General features: G+C 41.2%; 1 protein-coding gene across 12 annotated transcripts in view; it reads left to right on the top strand.

Annotated features, from left to right (window-relative positions):
* The window catches only part of MARK3 (microtubule affinity regulating kinase 3), a 65669-nt gene extending 48740 nt beyond the window's left edge, over positions 1-16929 (top strand). For 2 of the 12 annotated variants that reach the window (XM_053979241.1, XM_053979243.1), the window contains 5 exons: positions 1124-1288; positions 2018-2275; positions 4625-4651; positions 9316-9360; positions 11482-16929. In XM_053979241.1, coding sequence (XP_053835216.1) covers positions 1124-1288; positions 2018-2275; positions 4625-4651; positions 9316-9360; positions 11482-11827 — 841 coding nt within the window. In that variant the 3' untranslated portion in view covers positions 11828-16929. The remainder of the gene's footprint in view (positions 1-1123; positions 1289-2017; positions 2276-4624; positions 4652-9315; positions 9361-11481) is intronic. The other 10 variants (XM_053979250.1, XM_053979253.1, XM_053979246.1 and 7 more) reach the window with 9 other exon arrangements.
* The last annotated feature ends 3057 nt before the right edge of the window (positions 16930-19986 follow it).

Genomic DNA, 19986 nt, shown 5'->3' with positions numbered 1-19986 from the left:
GTAGCTGCACTAGCATTCTTCTCTCCAGAGTGTGATGTACCCGAATTTGGTAACAGGACTTGAGATTTTGTGTATAACCAAGTAGTAATTTGGAAGTGAACATGCAGTGTCATGAAACTGTCACTGAGAATTATTGATTTCTTAACCTCGAGCAAAATTTCTGAATTATAGCTATCTTACTTTTAGAGCAAACTTCAGATGAATGATGTGGTGCTGTAGTCTGAAAGGCCCAAAACATCTTGTGGCTTCTCATTTTTCTCCTACCCTTATCATTACTAGACAATGTGAAGGCTGCAAAGAGTATTTTGGCCTAAATAAATAAATAACTAAATTTAATGCTCCTATTTGAACATACTATTATGCAGCTGGCAGCTTACTGGCCATTCTGCTAAGACAGTGCTCTATACTTTCCTTCAAAGCCTGAATGGTAATTTGGAGAATTTAATGTTCATGGTCAAAGCAATACAAGATGCTCTTCAACTGTCATTCTTTCTTTAGAGAACAGCAAGCATGTTCAGTGCCTACTACACATACAGGTTCATTATTAGCAGCCTTTTTCTTTTGGCCTCTCTGGAGTTGTTAAGGATCATGGTATTTTGGTTCTGATTGTACCTGTGAAATCTCTCAGTTATCTCATGTAGATTTGACAGCTTGCCCAACTTTCGCTAATTTCTTTTAACATGGATACATTCTGAAAACAAAGGATTTTGCTGTAGTATTGGAGCTATCATGAGTCTTTTGGAAAGTGCATTTGGTGGGGGTTTTAATGCATTGTTTACTGTTAAGAGCAATACAAGTTACATCAGTGCTTTATCGTAGAGCTTTGGCATAGAATTCTGAGTTATTCAGGTTCTGTACATCAAGGAGGATATCACTGCAGACTAATGCTAATGGTAAGAGCATGGTCACTTACAGATGTCCAGTGCCATGTAAGGATGCTCTTTAAGGGGAGTGTAGGGCAGTTACTGCTGTTACGTAGAAGAGGAGGGCTGTTAGAGTTCGTGTTCTTTGATAAACCAGTTAATAGAAGGAAAAGTTTGCTTTTTTTTTCCTATGCAGTAGTTTGTTGTTGGTCCATCATGCTCTTCTTTCTGCCTCTGCCTGAACCCAAACCCCCTCGCAGCCTGACAGAAATGTTCGCTTACGCAGCTAGCCCTGCTTCAGTTTGTACCACATCCTTCTCCAGTGTTCGGCTGCGACATCAGAAGTCGATGTCCATGTCAGCCTCTGTGCACACGAAGATGATGTTGCCTCCAATAGACAATGGCGCAGATAACTTCAGGCCTATGTAAGAACCAGAAATCGTTGTGACACTAACTTATACCCACTGCTTCTTAACTTTGTGCTGTGGAATTTTAGTCCTAGATTGTTCTAGTATATTTTGCCCACAAGATGTGTGTTTCCTCATTTTTTTAGTCTCGTTTACATTTGTCTTGTGGTGTGTCAGGCTGTCTGTGACATAATCCTGCAATAGTGAACCTTAATTTTTTCCTATTGTTAGGAGTATTGGACATTCCCTATTGTCAAAGTTTGTGGGAGACTTTAACTGTATATCCCGAAGGACTTCACTACTTGGAGCAGTTCGCTTGTAGAGAATTTTGTGTAGGATACTTTCAAATTAGCAAGACTTTCAAAGATGTATGTACAGAATGTGGAGGGAGAGACATTAAAGTTACCTATTCTCTTTCCTGGGAGGAAACTTTACTGGTCTATTCTTTTATCAGTCTTCTCAGCGAAACTCTGTAGGCCTGGTTTATCTGGTCTTTTCCAGGATACTCCTGTTGCACTTTTCTGCCTATGTAGGTTTCTGTTTCGGCAGCCTCTTAATCCTAACTTCTTGCAAGTTTTGATTCCATACAGTGCTGTAATAATGTTGGTATTCCCAACCTTGGCCTATATAAAAGTGTCTGCTTATGCTTTACTGTAGAACGTAGTGTTTTGTGTTTCCTGCTGAGCCGCAGTGCCCGTGTGAAGGCGTTCTAGCATTGTTTTTTTGTTTGTTTGTTTTCTGCCCTAGCACTATTCCCGATCAGAGAACTCCCGTTGCTTCAACCCACAGCATTAGCAGTGCGACCACCCCTGACCGTATTCGTTTCCCCAGAGGAACGGCCAGCCGGAGCACGTTCCACGGGCAGCTGCGCGAGCGCCGCACCGCCACCTACAACGGCCCGCCCGCCTCGCCCAGCCTGTCCCACGAGGCCACGCCGCTCTCGCAGACCCGCGCCCGCGGCTCCACCAACCTCTTCAGCAAACTAACTTCTAAACTGACGAGAAGGTAAGCCTCTTAAAAACGCTACTGCACTGTGTCTGTCTTTTTTTCCTTTTTGTACTAGAAATACCTCATTGCTTAGGTGATTTTGTCCACGTTCACTGATAAATGGCTGAAGTTCTGCAACTTAAAATGCAGTTGCTTATGATTTGTTCATAGGTCAATTTTGGTTACAGAAGCCATTTGTTTTTGGGAGTTGAGTCAAATGGGATTAAATGGGAGACAGTTTGGTCTGTGCTTTCCTTCTGTGCTCTTCAGCCTCATGTCTGAGGTACGAATGCTGCAGAGATGAAACATTTCAGCTCAGCTGAAAAGCTGCTCAGTGGCTGCATAGTCCATGAGTAAATGGCACAAACTAGGAGCCCAGTCTAGATATTTGATGTAGCATTAGAAGCTCAGGTTGTGTTTCCCAGTCACTTAGTCCATCAGTGTTTCCAGCATAACCTTGCTGGCAACACAGAAATAGAAATATCACTGGTGAAAGGGTAGGGGCAGGAGACAAAAGCTTCTGTTGGCAGTAGTGCTGTCACAGGCCATCTTAAAAGAATGGCAGCATTAGTGTTTCAGTCTAGACAGGAATCTGGTCAAACCTTGAAAAATTTATTCCTGCTTTGGCCTTTAGTTCATGTGCAGATTCTGTGTTAGGTGTGTGGTCCAGCCAAAGCCAAGCTTCAGCAGGTCTTGCTCCTGCACTAACAGTTTTTATTCTAACTGAACTTCTAGTTTCAAATCCATGTATGATTTAGATTAGTTACTACAAACCCTGAAATTGAAAATTGTACTTTTTTCTTCTGTATTTAAAACCTGTCTGTTCCCATACCACATACTTCAGACCATTGATCTCCACAACCTGAATTTGCAGAATTGAGAGCTTGTTTGTCTTTGCATGAAGATATTCATCAAGGTTTTGTACACTCTTTATCAGGTTAAGTTTTTTGGACAAGATTATTCGGATCTTGGCCTGCTAGCTTTTGTTTTGAGCTTAAACCACGTCAGCAGCAAGCCATTTCCTTCCTGTCTACTTTATGATTATGGATGCCTCCCTCTCAGTATCCCCTTTGCAATCTCCCATTCCTACAAAATAATGCTAAGCCACACTCCAGTTTTTCACAAATGGGTGATTTCAGTTGAGAGAGTGAATTTCTTTAAAAATGTAGAAGTTGCTTCTTGGCAATACAAGAACATGACAGTTTAGCCTTTGATAAATGTTTTAATTTGCTCAGTTCTCTGCCAGGTAACACTTCTCTGGGAAACACAGTGCTGTAGGAAATTTGGTTTGAGTTTTTTCCCTTCCTTTTTATGTTGAGAGAGAGAGAAATTTAATTTGAATACTTTTTAAGTGTTAGCCATCTGCTTTATGTCAAGTGAAGTCTTAATCAGCTACATCCTTTTGGCACATCTTTCTTTCTGTACTTTTGTTTGTAATATCCTTACTTAACTTTCCATTTGACATTCCAAATGTGGATGCTCAAACTGTGAACATGCAAACTTTTCACTCAGTTGTTTAGGCAGCATTCAAACTTCTATCATTGCCTCACAGTTTCAACTTTTGCAGTGCAGTGTGGTTTTCTTGAAGAAGTCTTTCCCCACGACTTTTGACAGTAGTTTAAATTCCATCTGGACTTGATTAAATAACATGCAGTTATAACACAATAGCACAGTTACAGATGATTAGTTTGCTCTTGGCGGATCTTTTGCAGTTGGGGCTCTGTTATATTCAGTGCTGTACTGAGGAGGTGGATAGTGCCACTGAAGGACATGGTTATGTTTCTTCCTGTTAAATAATTTTTTTTAAGCCTTATTGCTCATTAATTTATTGTAGCATTCTCTATGGGGAATCAGAATTCTTTTGGTTATGAACTACTTATGTTCTGGTGTAGGGAATTGTTACAGCTTCTGCCACTAAAATAGCTAAATATTTAAGGCTGTTTTTGGCACAACATGGCTGACCTAATGTTATGAAGAAAGGAAGAATCCTAACTCTGAAGATATTCAGGATATAATTATGGTAGTGTTACTGATTTTTGAGTTCTTTGGTAAATATATGAAGAAAATACAAGCATATTTTTACCTGACCTTGCAGATTTTGAGTTTTAAAATGTTTTGACACCAGTACATATTTTAATTCATAATAAATACTGGTTACATATTTCCCAGAAAAATTGAAAGTAACAGTGCCAGGAGTTTGACTCTTCAGCCCCTAAATCATCTGCCTAATCTGAGAATATATTGAAGTGTAATTTAATTGTGCATTTAAAATGAGATCTTTTTTGCATGTTTCACTCTAAATGCCTTTTTCAATTTATTTTGTACAAATTTTTTTGTTAATTATTATTTTGGCTTAATTTCTTTTAGAAACATGTCATTCAGGTTTATCAAAAGGTAGGATTTCTTTATATTTAAAAAAAAGTGGCTCCTGCAATTAACAAAAGATTTGGCTTTTCTAGCCTTGGTTTTCTGAAAACTAAACTTCCTGCTGAGAACTAAATACTTTCTTTCTTCAGAGGAAAGCATAGAATAAATCCATTAACTCATGACGATACCTAAGAATCTGTGGCACCATCTGTGTTGTATAACAAGATGCTAAGCATGCCTCGTGAATTCTTCTTTCTTTGATAGAGTTGGTAGTGCCAAAGTAATTCTGTTCTCTGTACTAATACACTTAGCATGCTTATGTTTGAAGAATGAGGTGTTTGATAACAATGATGAAAGTATAAACAAAACATAAGGTTGCAAGCAAATAAAGGTAAGTGTTGTTGAATTTATGTTATCTCTCTGTTTTATGATGTTGAAGAGAAAAAAAGGTTTGAAGCATTGCCGGCAGCTGAGCACAGCTGTGAGTTGAACAGTTCTGTGTGAAAGATTGAATGAAGATTCAATAGCTGTGTATTTATTTTAACACGGGGTGCATTTGTTGAAGTCAATTGCAGCTGAAGTGCAAATAGAGCTCTTTAGTTATAAACAAAAAGTACAACATTTATGCAAATTTATCAACAAAAGGGAAAAGCTCAGAAGTCTGATTCACATTTCAAGCCAAAGGACTGAATTTAGTTTTGCAATTTGGGAATGAATCAAGCTGCTGTATTTCTCATTAATCCACTATGATTCATGAAAATCACTTACACAATTTTGATGTGCAGGTAAATTTCCCAGTAGAGTTTTGTAATAGCCTGTTTAGTTGTACCACATCTTGGAACTTCTGAAAGGGTGGTACTTCCAGTTTCCTACTACTGATCAAAACCAGGGACATGGGGCCAAAAACCAGGCATCTGTTTTAACCTTCGGAATACAAGGCTATGCTTGTGACTGTAATTTGGAGTTAGACCATTTCAAGGAAATGCTTAGATTAGGGAGTCCTGACGTATGTAAATTGCTGCCTAAATGTGGGTTTATTATGTACAGTGCAAGGCTAAAGGTACCCCACCTGATTAACTGAGTAAATCCCATGCCATGGTGATGATAATCAGTGCTCTTCCAAACATGTCCATGTTTGGAACTGGTGTTGGTTGCCTTGGCTGGCGTTGTCACAGCTGACTTGAGAAAATGCAACAACTTAGTTAAGGAAAGAAACCATGCAACTCAGCATACAGCTGGAACTGAGCAGGGACAGTGGCTTTAACCCAGCATGCATCATGAGCTGTGGGGTGTAGACCACTTCTAAAACAAAGGACTGTGATCTGTGCAACCCTCCACAGCTGGATGCATCTACATTTGTTCAGAAGAAAGATGGGAAATGATAATATGAGTACAGTTTTAAACTAGAAAGTTACTGTTTAAATTTGAGACTTCAGGTAATTTTTAAGTAATTTTTTAAAAATTACCTTTGACTTGAGGCCAGGAGTCTTAGACCATGGTGGAAATATCTGCTACAGCTTCCATGAATGTGTCTTTTTGAATAAGAAATTTGTAAAGTCTTACACAACCTGCACAGGAGCAGTGTGCTTTTTAAATTCTGTTTTAAGAATGTGTGATGTCCCTCCATACCTGATCTGTCTGTAGGTACAAAAACTGAAAATACTGGGGATTTTGGCAGTTTCTCCTGGCTATATTTGCTATGAATCCTACCTGAGCTCACTGTCTTTGTAGTTCTGAAAGAACTACAGTAACCCAGTAGCATGTATACATAGTGCCACAGCATCAGTTCTAGGGAGCTGAATGAAAGAATAAAAGATAAAAGTCACTGCTTGTTAAACTGCTGAGTTTTAATATTGTGCTCAGTATACAGAGGTATCAAATATATATATATATATGTGTGAGTATATATATATATATATATATATATATATATATCTTGTACTATGCACTGTGTTTGCCGATCTGCATATTGTGGAAGTCTTAACTTCTTTTTTTTTTTTTCCGACAGCAAAAATGAATCAATGTTTTGGATTTTATTGCAGCATCATTTCTCCATTTCTATAAATTGATCTTATTTTATCATCTTGCACTTTTTGTTGATTTTCAGCATCTTTTTAGGCAGTTTTCTTTGTGTTTACTTGGATATTTAAAACAGCATACAAAGATGTAAAGAACAGGAAACACAGCATAATCTGGGACAGATGTATGGAAACAATCAGATTTGTGAAAGCCCTTCATAAACCATAAGGTAGATAATGTATAGGCATGGCATGACAAATGAGAACAGAACTTGTCTGTATATTTGTTCCATTCTCAAGACCAAGAAGCATCTTGGTCCATAAAATCAGTTTATGGAAAACACAAGCAAAAGCAGAAAATTTAGAGCAGCATAAACTAGCACAGAAGTGAAGATTGTATTAGCAAGTGAGGAGGCCTCAGGGCTGCATCTGACTCACAAACCCCAACCAAAACAATCCTGGCAGTACAGTAAGTGCCTGTCCCCAGAGCAGCAGTGCTGGGCTGTAGGGCTGGACCATCCCCATGTCTGTCATGAAGGAAGGAGCACCTTGAGAGACTGGCACAGCTCTCCTAAGCTTGGCATGATGGCTCACATTTGAGGTTGTGTGTCACTTTATGCAGCTCCTCTTGCTCAATGAATGGAACATTGATGCATGGAAAAACTGAGCAAAGTGAGGGTTTTCTGAGAGGCTTCCATGAGAATGTTTATTATTTCAAAGTGGCAGGTATATTCTACATAATGACCTTTCTTAGATTTAGAGTACAGTGGTTTACAAACTGAACACTTTGGCTTAATTTCAAACTGAAAAGTGTGTCAGAGCATCGCTAGAGATTTTTCTTTACAGACTTTTCTGGACAAATTCCAGCAATAGTAAAGCTGTTCATTGTTGGGGAAACTGGTTGTGCTCCCATTTTCTACAACCTTTGGCAAGTTTCAAAACAAAACACCAAAAACCCAACAAAAATCTGTAAATGTTTGCAGCTCTTAAAGCTGCCATCCTCCACTTCCTAGAAGCACAGAAGGCTCCTTGAAGTTAAAGTACTCTTAATATTTCAGTTGAGGAGTGTTTTCTAACTTGTTGGTTGCTTTGCCCAGTAAAACAATCATCTGAAAGGGGAGGATCAATTCAGTTCAGTTGGCAGATGTGGTGGTTCCTGCCTACCCCTTTTTTGGTCCTGTAGAGCTCATAGGGGATGACTTCATGCTCTTGGTATATACAGGCATGAAAAATCTTTTTCCACCTTCTCTTATATCCACCATAGATTAGTAGCACAAGATCTCATGAAAATAAATTCAGTAACTGCTCACTTTACACTGGGACTTTCAATTGTCTTCTTCTCGTTTTTTCTGTATCTTTTTTTGCTTACAGCTGTTCATTTGCCAGTGACATTGTCCCTGTTGTACCGTGAGCTGTGTGGTACCTCAGAGAGCAGGGTTCTCCTTGGATGCTGCCATGACCAGCAGCTCTCAGCTGAGCAACTTTGCCCTCCTGTTAAGTGCAGTGTTGCTTTGCAGTAGCCCCTGAGTTGAATTTGGGCTGGTTCTGCTGCCCCCCTGCCCCTCACAGTTCCAGGACAGCTCCTGGTCCCCTGTGACACAGACTGCCAAGAGTCACCTTGCAAGGCTGATCCCTCACCAGAGCTCTCAAGAGGAAGGAAAGGAGGAAATCACGCCTTGTAACACCCCCCACACCCTGATATAAATATCACTCTGCAGCAGAAAATAAGGTTACTGTCATACATTCCTGTCCCTAGACACCTGCCACCCAAACTGTTGTGTTTGTTTACTCAGGGAAGCCATGTACTGCCTTAGTCTGGATGAAAGCAGTGTACAGGCAGCATCCCCCTGAGCAGAGTTAATGCTGATATGTTGAGCCATCCTCCTTCAACAATGGGAAGGTAGAGAAAGATAATTTTCCCGTTAATTCTTCTTGACCCTGGGCTTTCAATACATGGTAGTGACCAGCAATGTAGCCTTAAGCACTGCAAGAAGAGAGAAAGCTTAAGCTTGTTCCTGGGTGGGGAAGATGCATCAGTGTGGAATTACTAGGATGGAGTTACCACAGCTTGAGAAATCTTGGATTTACCTCTTAAAGTTCCATTAAAATATATATGCATCTTCTTCTTTTGCATTAAGGTATTTTGGTATTGTTTGAACACACAGATCTGATGAGCATGCAAATACACAAGGTGATCAGACTTGTCTGTAAACAGTTATGGGGATTTTTTCAAATATATACTTTATTCCAGGTAAAACTTTTAAATAACATTAGCTAAAAATATTTGGGAGTTATTTCTCTTTTAGGAGGTACTTAGTAAATAATACAGTCTCTTCAATATGCTTTGTAACTTTAGTTTCACATTTTCTGCTTTTAGAACTTCAGATTTATTCTGTGAGTTCTACAGATTTAATACACAAATATATACTGTTAAAATTAGTTATGGTCAGTTTAAAAGCTATAATTTATAGACTTCCATTTGGTTTGACAATATGTTGCTTTCTGAGTTTGTCCTAACCTCCCAAGTTCTTTACATCTTTGTTGTTTTGTATTTTAACACACCTTTGGTATGATTGCAGTATCTTTTAGCAACTACTCAGATATTATATATTGTAGTATAAGATTTGTCTTCTCTTTCCCACTTCCTTTTGCTTCTGCATTCTTTTCATTGAGGCTCCCGACTGAATATGAGAGGAACGGGAGATTTGAGGGCTCAAGGTGAGGGTAAAATTTTTGTTTAAAACGTTGCTTAGGTGAGTTTGAATCTTTCTTCCCTTGATTATGTGGCATAGTGGCTTCAGGCAGCAGCTTTTTTTTTCATGTAAGTCATTGGAACTAAACAAAGAAGCATTTCTGTCTGCAAAACAGCTATTAAAGCACTGACTGACTTGGTTCTAAACTTTCATCTTTCCTGTTGCCTTTTCCCTTGTGTGGTTTTTCTTTTTTTTTTTTTTTTTTTTGCATTTTAGTCATTGTAATTTGCTGTTGTTGTGTAGATGTGTAGATAAGTGGTCTCCAGTGAGGCTGCAAATGTGTGGAATAACCACTGAAAGGTGATAAGATATTTCTCATCTCCAAAATCACAGGTAGTTAAATATTTTTCATGTTATACTCTTCTCACAAAATCAGCATATCAAAAAAAATAATAGAAATTATCAAACTCCTGGGTTTGCCAACTGTTTTCAAGTAGAAAAAGCTTCCAAAAATAAAATAAACATTGAATAAAACTTGGGGATTTTCCTGGCCCTTTACAGCCTTATTAAATTAAAACCTTAAAGCAAAATACTCTTTAATTTGTGTGATGAATTTTATAGCACCTGGCAAATCACATTGCATAGTCTTATGACTCTCACAGTCACAAGAAATCTTTTAATAGGATAATTATGAAATGGGTTATATTTGAGAAATATATTTATTTAGTTGTGGCCTTGCTATCACTTTTTATTTAACTTTTTCATAATTGCCTGCTTAATGGTAGTAGAAATAAAATGTGGTGTAACCATTGCCATCTATTTCAAAGAGCAGCTTGGCTTAATATGGAGGTTCCACATGAGACCTAAACTGCATGGTTGGGGGTCAGTTAGGTTAGCTAATAGTTAAGTATGACAGTCAATATATTTAATTAAATTTGAAAAGGTGACTGACAGTGTACAAATATTCACGAAGCAAATCTGTGTTTTGTCCCTGGAGGTCCAAGTGTAGTTCCTTATTCTTTAGCTGCATGACTACTGATTTTAATTTAAGTAGAAGAATAATTGCAAACTAGAAATTTCTGGAACATTTCTTTCCTTTGTCCTGTTTAACTTCTCTTACCCATACCAAATAAAAGCTTTTGTATTTTAAAAAAAAAAAAAAGTTGCAGATTTGGGAAACACAAATTTTGTGTTCAATATTTTGTGTTTCATCTCTTAAAAATGTGACAATAATGGTACCCTCTCATCATCTTTACAAGCTATGTTGAAGAGGTGTCTAGTAGTGACTTCCAGCTCTCTTTATGCACATCCCCCTCAGAGGCACTTAACTGCAGAGCTTGTAGCTGCAGAAGATTTCATCACTTTACCTCAGTCAGTGGTCAGTGTTTAATGAATTACTGACCAACTCAGGAGGAAGCATCTCCTGTCTGAGGCAGCCCCCAGAGCTTGCAGCGTGGTGTGTCCCCAGGGATCATCTCAAACACGCCCAGTGCAGGAAGGCCAGAGTGTAACTGAGCCAGCCCAGGTCTGGGGGCTCAGGTTGACCCTGGGCAGCAGGTGGGTGACCCTGATCCTGCTGTCCTTCCTTCTGCTTGCAGCCAGCTGCTGTGGGGCTCCAGGGGTGCTCCCAGGGCTCAGTGTCCAGCTGCTGCCCAGGAGGAGGTGCAGAGGAATATCCAGCACCTTTGTGCCCCATTCTGTGTAAGTGGGCACCTCCCAGGGCCTGGGCTGAGCACCCTCCTGCCACAGGGAGCTGTTATTTCAATGTTCCAGAAACTTCTAGCACAGAGCTGATGTTTCAGCTGCCCACGTGGTCTGAGAGTAGAGTTTTGAGCAGAACCTGCCTGAAAATCAAGCTGTAGGTGCTGCATGTAGTTCTGCCTCCAGAAGGTCATTGCCCCCATGCTCCTGAATCCAGTGAGTGCCAGTTGTGTCCCACCTCGTGCCATTCCTTTGTTCCAGCCCCAGCAGCTACAGCTTTCCCCTGACTGTGTGTGTGTGCAGCAGCTGGGGGAGCGGGGCTTGGCCACAGCCGGAGCCTCCAGCGCTGCTCTGATCCGGGTGGGGTGCGTTGAGTGGGGGCTTCGCTCAGGTGGCCCCTGGGGGGGGGGCTGGCCCTGCTCACTCCGCAATTCCTGTCTTTCAGCCGCAATGTAGCTGTGGATCAGAAGGACGAGAACAAGGAAGCCAAGCCTCGGTCGCTGCGTTTTACCTGGAGCATGAAAACCACCAGCTCCATGGATCCCAATGACATGATGAGGGAAATACGAAAGGTCCTGGATGCCAATAACTGTGACTATGAACAAAGAGAGCGTTTCTTGCTTTTCTGTGTCCATGGAGATGGGCACGCGGAAAACCTTGTACAGTGGGAGATGGAGGTGTGTAAACTGCCAAGACTGTCCCTGAACGGAGTTCGCTTTAAGCGGATATCGGGAACATCCATAGCTTTCAAAAACATTGCTTCCAAAATTGCCAATGAGTTAAAGCTGTAACAAGAAAAAATAGTTAAGTTGTAAATTAGTTAGCAATTTAAAGTGTTTTTGAGAATTCCGATGGAAATGTATAGAATAACATTTAGGCAATAACTTCTGCATCCTTCTGAATAGTGATATTAAAAAAAAAAAGCTGCTGAGCTGGGAGGGAGAGTTGGACTTTTTTATAAGTGCACTACAGCATTAAAGTTGCCTACTATGTAAAATATTACCCCTTCTGCTTTATTTCCATTGCTCCTAAGTCTTTGACAACAAATTGAAACACAGAATATATTCATTTAAATATGCCTCCTGTTTGTGTGGATGTGTGAATGTACAGTATGTGTGTATAATATATAAAGTATTATATGTAAACAATTCATTTACAACATCAAGCTGTACCAGTACCTCTTTTTGGGCTGATTTTGGTGCTAAAAATTGAAATGGCCAAGGAGGAAACACTTGAGTTAATATTTAAAATTACTGAAGCGATAACCAGTAAACGCAGGTTTACAGTTCACTGCTGTGTTAAGAAAAAAATGTGTGAAGGGTTTGGATTTATGGTTGTGAACATTATTAGTTCTGTTTTCTAAGTAGATCTCATGAGATGATTAAAAATTCACTTCTACTGAGTAAGTCTTGCATTATATTTTGCCCACCTATTTATTATTTAAGTCTGAATCAAAGTTTAATAATGTAGTTAATTTGTGCATTAATATTTGGGTAAACGCTTCCATTCTTCTGCTTCTGCTAAACTACTAAAACTGTATCTTTGTCCTTTTGGCTTATGAGTATTGATTGCAGCTAAGAACATTTCTCTGTTGTTCCTCTCGGGAATGAGGCAGTGTAAAAGGAGGTGCTGATTGCTGAGTAGTGGTTTTCTTTCAGAGCAGGTTTGCCACGTTAGACTAGGTCAGGCTGATACAAAGCACAAAGGGACTCTCAAACCATGGCCATTCTCGGCCAGGTCCGAGTCCTGCCTCCGTGCGTTCGAGGCCTTGCTGCACATGGGGCCGTGCTGTCCCTCGCCTTCCGGGCACCCTCAGCATTGAAACCCAAAGGTGGGAATCAGACTGGCTACTGATCTCTGGCCAAACATCCAGCTTGCTGAACTACAGCCATAGGCAGGAGCAGTTGGAGCTTTTCCTTGCAGCTCTCTTCAGTGTGCTTCCCTTGGCTCCGGCTGTGCTGCTTTGGATGGCTCTGTGCCAGCGCGTGTCTGGCCGTGCTGCCGAGGGAGTCCCCTGTCCCCTGTCCCTGTGCAGTGTGCAACCTGCCCCGATGAACTCTGGTGGCCAACTAGCTTTCGGTAGGACGTGAAGCTGCTCTGGGATAGCCCCCACTTTTTAACCATCACAGCGGTGAAACAGATTTGATTTTGGAAACTACAACAAGGAGGTTTCTTCACGCGTTGTTTCCTACTGATACTCGGTTTATTTCATCGAGGACTTGTGTAGATAATATCCTGCATTATCTACTTGACTTTTTGTATTAATGTTTTGTGGTTATATTTCAGTGAAGCACTTACGCATGTACTTAACATGTGCTTTAAACTGGAGCCTAAATTTGCATTTTAAATTTGCAGTGAGCTAATAGTTACTCATAGTACACAGTTCAGATTTGACCCGAGGTGAAAATGCAAAGTCCTTAATATTTTGCAAGTTAGCTCTTGTGATCTGTAGTCTGTGAAGGCAGCAGACTTCCCCTCTCTTTCCCCCTAAGCATTGATATTGATTATGCTAGTTTAAAGGGTAATCATAGTTGTTAAATGTAGTAAATATTCCTGAATTTGCATTTTATTCTCTGTATATTCTGTATCATGCCATGGCTTGAGAACTCTGGGTGCTACCAGAGTTCAGTTGGCTTTCAGTGCTCTGCCCATGCCTGTGCTGCTCAGTATGGGTTTTTTTCCATGAAAACTCCATTTTGTAATAGCAATAAGACATTTCAGGGCAGTCGTTGTACTTTCTCAGGTGAATGGTCACCTATCCTTTCACTCCCTACGTTTTAAGCACTCCTCCAAATGTATTTTTTTCACCTGGCAGTGCACTTTGTTGTCTGAACTGAAAAGGTGTTCTGATAAATTATGTAAATCTGTATTCGATGGAAGTTCCAAAAGGTTTCATATTAAATGTTTTCTGAAATACTCTCTTCCTACTTCACCTGTTAAGTATGTAAGTGTTTCTAAAAAGTGCACCAGTATCATACTTTGGATATTTAAAGTTTGTACTTTGGTATTTTTCTTAAAGTGTTCTCAAAAGGTTCTTTCAGTAAATCTTTATTTGAGGTATTAAAAAATTCACTTATTATAATCAGAAAATTATTTTTAACAGCTTCCTTCCCAAATGCCTTGTAAAATTACCAAGTTGTGAGAATATTTAGCACCCTGTAGGATTGGTGTTCAAGCCTCTGGGAACTGCCTGGGAAGGAAAGTTCTTTCTTCAGCTCTCCAAACCAAAGATGAACTGCTTTCACAACACAGGCTTTTTACCTGTTCTTATTTCTTGGGAATCTCTGTAGGTTTGCAGGCACCACTGCTGAGGGGACTCTGCAGAACCTCACCTGGTTTTTCTCACCTAAGGGGCAAGTTTTAAAAATAATCAGAGGTCAGTGTGTGGTGAGGAGGCAGCAGCAGATCTCGGTGTTTTGAGACACATGAAGAGCAACCGAGAAGCGTTTTTATTTCATGGCATGACTGTGTCCTGGAACATGTGGTCCAAGTGCTGTGTTAGGGGTTGATTGTAATGGGCTCATGGCTGAAGGTTTGCATCACTGAAACCTGTGTCAGCCAGCACCGATAACATCTTTGGATTGCTGGATCTGGCAGAGAAAAATGTATTAAGAGTTTGGGTGGCAGGGTTTCACTTTATTAATAAAAGCATTTAAAGATGCATACATAAAACAATGAACACTGAGCAGGAACAAATTCAGATACACTTTTTCTTATGCAAACCTTCCCTGTACTTAGGATTTCTGAAACACTTCAGTTTATTTGACCTCTTTACAAGACCTGAGGTCCTTGACCGTATTGAGAAGAAGGAGAGAGAGGTAGGCTGGAGGAACAGCTAGTACTGCTGGGCTAAGTGTTTTGCACACTGCTTCTGTTCAAGTTACGGCATCTGGTCCAATCTTTGTGGATTTGAAGATTTCTAGTACAGATTTGGGCAAGGTTTAGCTTTTTGTCTTGCATTACACTGAGGCTTCAAGATCAAATATAGCAATATATATCCTATTTTTTTAAATTACAGAATTCAGGATAAATTAGATTATTTCCAAAAATATGGAATTAATATCTACATGTTTATGTTGCAGAAATGAAGTGCAGGGTTCAGTAGTCCTCCCAGTCATATGGAAAGACTGTGGCATATCTGGAATTTAAATAAGAGCTCAATTCAGTTAAAACCTCAGCTAAACATGGACCCGTTGGGTTATTGTGTAGATGCTTTTAATCAGTATTTCCCACAGCTGCTGTGTCACAGACCATGTTGTGGATTGCAATTTAATTAGGCCTGCAGCCAGCCCAGAGAGCTGCTCTCCCTGTGCAGCCCTGGAGCAGCAGTGTGTGCCCGGCCCCCTGGGCTGGAACCTGCTGGCTCACAGTGGTCACTGTCCCCAGGGGCTCAGGTGCCTCCTGGGGGTGGGCAGAGGCCCCTTGAGCCAGTGTCACTCTCTGTATTTCAGGGGGGGACTGGTTGGGTGTTTCTTGCTGTGCTATCCAAGACCACATCTTTTCTTTAGTAACCTAAAGAGTTAAATATTTAGAGAATTTCAGTAGTTGATGGTATTTCTGCCATCTGGGGTGGGGGTGGGGGGGTCATACTAATGTAACATTTTGGTTTCTGATTTACACTGCAGATGTTTAGGAATAAATACAGTTTTGGAAAGCTGGTACCACTGTGGATTAACATTTAATTTTAAATATGTAGGCTTGTAACTGTCCATGCTATCTCACTTCTGTAAGTTTTCATAGAAAAGCCCTGGAGATTTCCAGTAAAGACAGCCTCATGCTATTACAGGGCACTGGTGCTGCCAATTAAACCCCTGATTTGACATTCTGATGAAGTGGAGTTTTGAAAATTCCACCTTTGACTGGAGTTTTTCCCCTCCAGTAGCCGTGAATTATTTCATTGATTTCACCACTGACAATTATTCTATCACTTCAGAGAATAAACTGTTATCCAGCAGGAAGGGACATGAGCTTTGGATAAAACTCCAAACCTAGACAAATGAGTAATTTGTTGGAAGTTCAACTTTTTCATACCCAAGACCAATCAGAGTCCTGCACTGCAACAGCAGTAAATGCTTAAAGAAAACCAAGAACAAGGGGATGCAGGAATTGCTGCCTCTGTGCATACTCCTTACTTTTGACAAACTTAAGAGCAGAAAAAGGCAAACGGTAAATTTGGATAACTTGATGGTTTTCGTGTTCCTGTTTCTGCCAGTGTCTTTTTAGTGCACTACCAGGTACTGCCTACAAGCAAAAGGGCTGGATAAAATGAGCAAAACCATGGAGGAACAGTCTCTTGACCACTCAGTGCTTCTGAAGTTGAAGTAGTTTGGTATTTGAAATAAAAGAATTTGAAAGACCCTTAACTGCTCTCTTTTAGCCTTCTAAGAATGCTTTAACCTTTGGTACAAGGCTCTTGTTCCAGCAATAACAGAAAACAGAAGGGTGTCAATACCAACACTATGAATCCTGCAAGTATCTCTGCACAGAAGCCACACTCAGGGCATTAATTGTCAGCTGTTGGGAGTTTACCTTCACCTACGAGTGCCATTAACACCTTGTGGTGGTTGTGACTTAGCAGGTAAGATGTTTATTGCAGGGAAAACAAATGCTTTTTCTTGGTTTTTGCTTATGTGTGTTGAGCTCTTGGAACAGCGTCAGACTCGATGTAAAATCCCTGAGAAGTGGCCATGGTTATGGTTGCTGTGGGAACCACAGCATGGAGTTTCAAGGCACAGATATGTTGCAGTTCTCATTCCATTTATACACTTATGTTATCATTTAACATCCTTAAAAAATTCAGAGCATAAAACCAAAATATTTGTACAGTTCATGTTTCCTTGTAGTTGCTGATCACATTGAATGTATTAGGTGAATAAAATCAGATAACAAAATAGCTCACCACGAAAATAATTCTGTTAAAACATATGGGGATGCAAAATCAGAAAGTAAAATTCTACTGGCATTTCAATCACATGGTTTTCAGTCATTTGCCTTTCTTGAGGTAAAATCCTGTTTGCTTGGAGGTGCCTCTTACCAAGACCTCAGCAGGAGCACTACAAACAGCAAAGTTTCTGAGCATGGAATAATTTCCTCCCCTGGCTCACACAGTAAAAAGGCATGAAATGAAGTGTTTTCACACGGATGGGAAAAACACAGTGATAGGAGCTTGGAGGCATTGTTACAATGGTCCTGTGTCTGTGGTGCCCAGAGGAGCAGGGGCTGGTGGCAGGGGGTACCTGCTGAAATGTCAGGGGTGCCTGGCAGGGAGGGATGGAGGGATGGAGGGATGGAGGGATGGATGGATGGATGGATGGATGGATGGATGGATGGATGGATGGATGGATGGATGGATGGATGGATGGATGCTCGGTCCCTTCTGCACGGCAAGGCGAGCTGCAGAGGGCCGGTGCAGTGTCTGCAGCAGCCACAGGATGTCTCCCAAACGCAGAAACAGCTCTGGTTGGGGTTCTCTTGGAATTTTTTTAGAAAAGAACTCCATGGATCACTCTCTCCTTGCGATTTCACATTGGTTATCGGTGTTGCCATCTGCTTGGACAATTTTCACTTAATTACGGAGGAAAACTGACCACAAGATATTGATGGTAACTGTATTTTTAACTTGAAATGCACCCTAATGATATGTTTATTTTTCCATTAAGTTGTATTGCTTTCTGAGCTGAAGTGTAATTCCAATGGGCTTTACCTTTCCCATGGAAAACCTATAGGGCTACACAGCCCTTTTTCACTTCTTTGTTAAGCCTTGTTCAGTCTCCTTTCCTAGAAAATTACCATGTCAGGCAGCATGCTCTTCTCCTGAGAAGGGTAAAAGTCATATTGAATATTTAAATTCATTTGCTGCTCATTTTATGAGTAAGAACCTTCAGTTTCCTCTTCGGAAATTTAATTACTGAAGTTATTTTGCTGTTTATCCTTCAGTAATCAGTCTAATCAAGGCTGTAAATTGCAGCCAGCCTTTTCTAAAATAATCTGGGATTGCTTGCCATTTATATTCCACAGTATTAGTAACTCTCTAAAGCTTTATGCCTGGCATTTTCCATGCCTGCAGTCTATTTTATTCTTCAAACAAATCATGTCACATGTGCTTCAAGTAGGCAAGAAGTGAAACTTCCTTATTTGCTCAGGAGCTTTTTTCAAATTGCATATTTTGCTCCAGCTTTCACTTATATTGTAATCCAAGTTTTGTTGTTGTGGGATTAATAGTGACTGGTACTAATATTTATCACTGGGGTGTTTGGACTTGGGAGGTGGGAATGGAGAAGCTATTTATTTCAGGCTCCTTGGTGTTTGTTCTGTGAAGGAGTCCTGTGTCTCATCCCCTCCTTCCTGCAGTCCCAGAACCATGGGCTGCTGCTGAGCCCTTTTGTGAGCCTCCCAAGGCAATTCCTGGAGTGTTGGTTGTGGTGAGAGGTCTGCACAGGGTTCACCCCGCTGTGTGTAGCAGAGTTCTGCTGTTGGGAAGTTCTGTTCCTCATCACTGATCTGGGAGCAGCCACCACAGTAACTTTGTTAGGTCAAATATATTTTAGTGGTTTTATCTAACTGACCCCTTGATGAACCTCTTTATCCTTGGCTTTCAAAACTTGCTGCTTACTCCTTATCTCCAGAGACAAGCCTTGGCTCAACCCTTCTGAGCTAAGCCTTGCTTCAAGGGACAGTCCCTTTTTAAGGTCTCCTGTGGTGCCAGAGCTCCACCAGTCTCTACAGACCAGATCTGTGAGTGCTTTTCCAGCTGGAGAAAGAGTACAAGTGCTCTGGGGTCCCTGAAGCATCTCCATGCTGGTCCATGGTGCACAGCATGGCAAGAGCAACGGGATCTCCTCAGTGTTCGGTCACTGAAGTGAATCCAGACCTGCAGGATGGCATGGCTCAATTAAAGTCAAGGCTGTAATTAATCTAGAATTTAAAGCAGTCCCTGGGATAGGGGGAAAGAGACTCATCAGTTCTGGATGCCTTCAGTTCCTGGGTGTTTCCCAGTCTTCTCACTGGGGAATCAACCACCTCACCAGAACGCTCTTTATTGGGTGTATTCTGTAATGCATGGGGCAGAGATGGGCAAGGAGCACATCACCAGAACACCCCAGTGAGGGCTGGGAGGCCTCTGGGTGCTCACGGACAGGGCTCTCGCTGCAAGGCTGCCACAAGCAGGAGGAAAAAAATTGTCCTGGCCATGTTGCTGTGGGAAACCACATCCATTTTTCTTCCTGGTTGCCCTTCAGCTCCACTTAGACATGGAAATGAAAACTGCAAGGTGAAAAGGGAGACATGATGGGAGCTTACCAGTGACAGAAGAGGAGCTCAGTGAGCACCACTTCAAAGGGCCCCTTGCTGGTGTGGATTTGAGTCTGGAGCTCAGTGCACAGTTTCCCATATTGTCTCACAGTCTGTTGGAACAAACAGCTCTTGGAGTGAAGCTGCAGCCCACAGGAGCTGCATGGAGGGGCTCATTCCTGCTCTGAGCTCTGCTCAGGGCACAAGCAGGGAGTTTTCCCTCCAACCCCTCTGCCTTGCTCACTTGCAGGTGCCACAGCTCCAGGGGGCATAGACTGAGCGTACAGAAGCCCAAGCTCTCACACACAGTGTGTGGTTAGATGAGGCTTGTTTCTCTGGGAAACCAGCCCAAAAACTGTGACAGTTCACAGCAGGGACCAGAGCTGCTGGCCAAGAGGCATCTCATCTTTAAAGGTCACTTTTTAGGTCAGAGCTGCACTTGGGGTGAATCCTGATGGAACAGGGAAGAATTCTGCTGGGTGCAAAGGGGAGCTGAGCTCTGGTTTGTGCACCAAACAACTTGGGTAGTTTAAAATATCAAAGATGCTTCTCCAATTTTCTGTCTACTGCTGACATTATGAGCTGGGTCTGCCAGGGTGGGCGTTGCATGATGCAAAATAGTCAGGCAAAAAAATGGTCTTATGTCAGGCTAATTCTGCTG

The sequence above is a fragment of the Vidua macroura genome, chromosome 6 (assembly GCF_024509145.1).
Source record: "Vidua macroura isolate BioBank_ID:100142 chromosome 6, ASM2450914v1, whole genome shotgun sequence".
NCBI classification, from domain to species: Eukaryota; Metazoa; Chordata; class Aves; order Passeriformes; family Viduidae; genus Vidua; species Vidua macroura.
Note: the sequence above shows the minus strand (reverse complement) of the source record. Positions and strands in the feature narration are given on the sequence as shown.